Raw genomic sequence first — 1,136 nt, 5'->3', positions numbered from 1 at the left:
CGTCCCGCCGCCGTGGGGCCGCCGCCACCCCCTAAACGGAGGTGGTGCACTCGCGGGTGATGGGGGACGTGGGGAATTCATATTTCGGGGTGCAACGGTCCAAAGAACTGGAAGTACGGAGGGGGATCCCGCAAAGCCCCGGGTCGCGATCCCGACGTGCGGCGGTTCCTCCGCCACAAACAACACAGCAGCAGCACAAAAGGCGGAGGAATTCCCGGCGCATGTCTTTGCTCCGCAACGTGTAGATGATGGGGTTGGCGGCCGAGTTGAACGTGGCGAAAGCGAAAAAATAATTGGCTTTGTAAAGGATCCGACAAGCCCTCACCGGGCAAGAAGCATCCATCAAGAGGATGATGAAGGCGGGCAACCAACAGACGATGAAGGCTCCCAAGACGATGGTGACGGTCTTGAGCAAAGCCAAGGTTTGGGCGGTGGCGATGTCGGCGTGGCTGGAGCGGACGATGCAGTAGATGCGGGTGTAGAGACCGACGATGGCGAGGAGGATGAGGGTGAAGATGGTGATGACGAAGAGGACGTAACGTTTGGAATAAAGGGGGAGGACGGTGGAACAATCCCGAAGGTCGCTGATGCAATTCCAACCCATGATGGGGAGGCTCCCGATAGCGGCGGCGATGACCCAACAAGCTCCGATGAGTAAAACCATCCGGCAATTTTTGTCGCTGCTGTAGACCTTCACTTTGGTGATGGCGACGTGGCGTTCGATGGCGATGGCCAACAAGCTGAAGACGGAAGCGGCCAAAGTGGCGAAAGCCGTCCCTTCGCGGACGAACCATTGGACGGGCGTCAAGCGGAAAGTGATATCTCCGGAAAGTAAAATATTGACCATGAAAGCCAAGCCGGCTAAAAGATCGGAAAAAGCCAAATTGCCGATAAAAATATACATGGCGGAATGAAATTTCTTATTGTGACAAACGGAAATAAGGACCAAAAGGTTCTCCAAGACGATGAAGCAGCACAAAACGACGATGAGGATGGAGACGACCCAACGGGAGGTGGTGGAGGAGCTCTCCGAGCTTTCCTTCGTGTAGTTGTAGTGCTCCAAAATTTTTTTCGTGTTGAAATATTCTTTGTAGATGCTCCCCATGGTTCCGCCGCCGGCTTCGCTTTCCTTCCCC

At 54.9% G+C, this 1,136-nt stretch overlaps 1 protein-coding gene across 1 annotated transcript; it reads right to left on the bottom strand.

The window, feature by feature from the left end:
- Positions 1–31: 31 nt before the first annotated feature.
- Positions 32–1,105, bottom strand: S1PR2 (sphingosine-1-phosphate receptor 2). Its single transcript, XM_010085989.1, has one exon. It carries the CDS (start codon positions 1,103–1,105, stop codon positions 32–34), a length of 1,074 nt encoding a protein of 357 aa, XP_010084291.1.
- Between the last annotated feature and the right edge of the window lie 31 nt (positions 1,106–1,136).

This window comes from Pterocles gutturalis, unplaced genomic scaffold (genome assembly GCF_000699245.1).
Source record: "Pterocles gutturalis isolate BGI_N339 unplaced genomic scaffold, ASM69924v1 scaffold40025, whole genome shotgun sequence".
Taxonomy (NCBI): domain Eukaryota; kingdom Metazoa; phylum Chordata; class Aves; order Pterocliformes; family Pteroclidae; genus Pterocles; species Pterocles gutturalis.
Note: the sequence above shows the minus strand (reverse complement) of the source record. Positions and strands in the feature narration are given on the sequence as shown.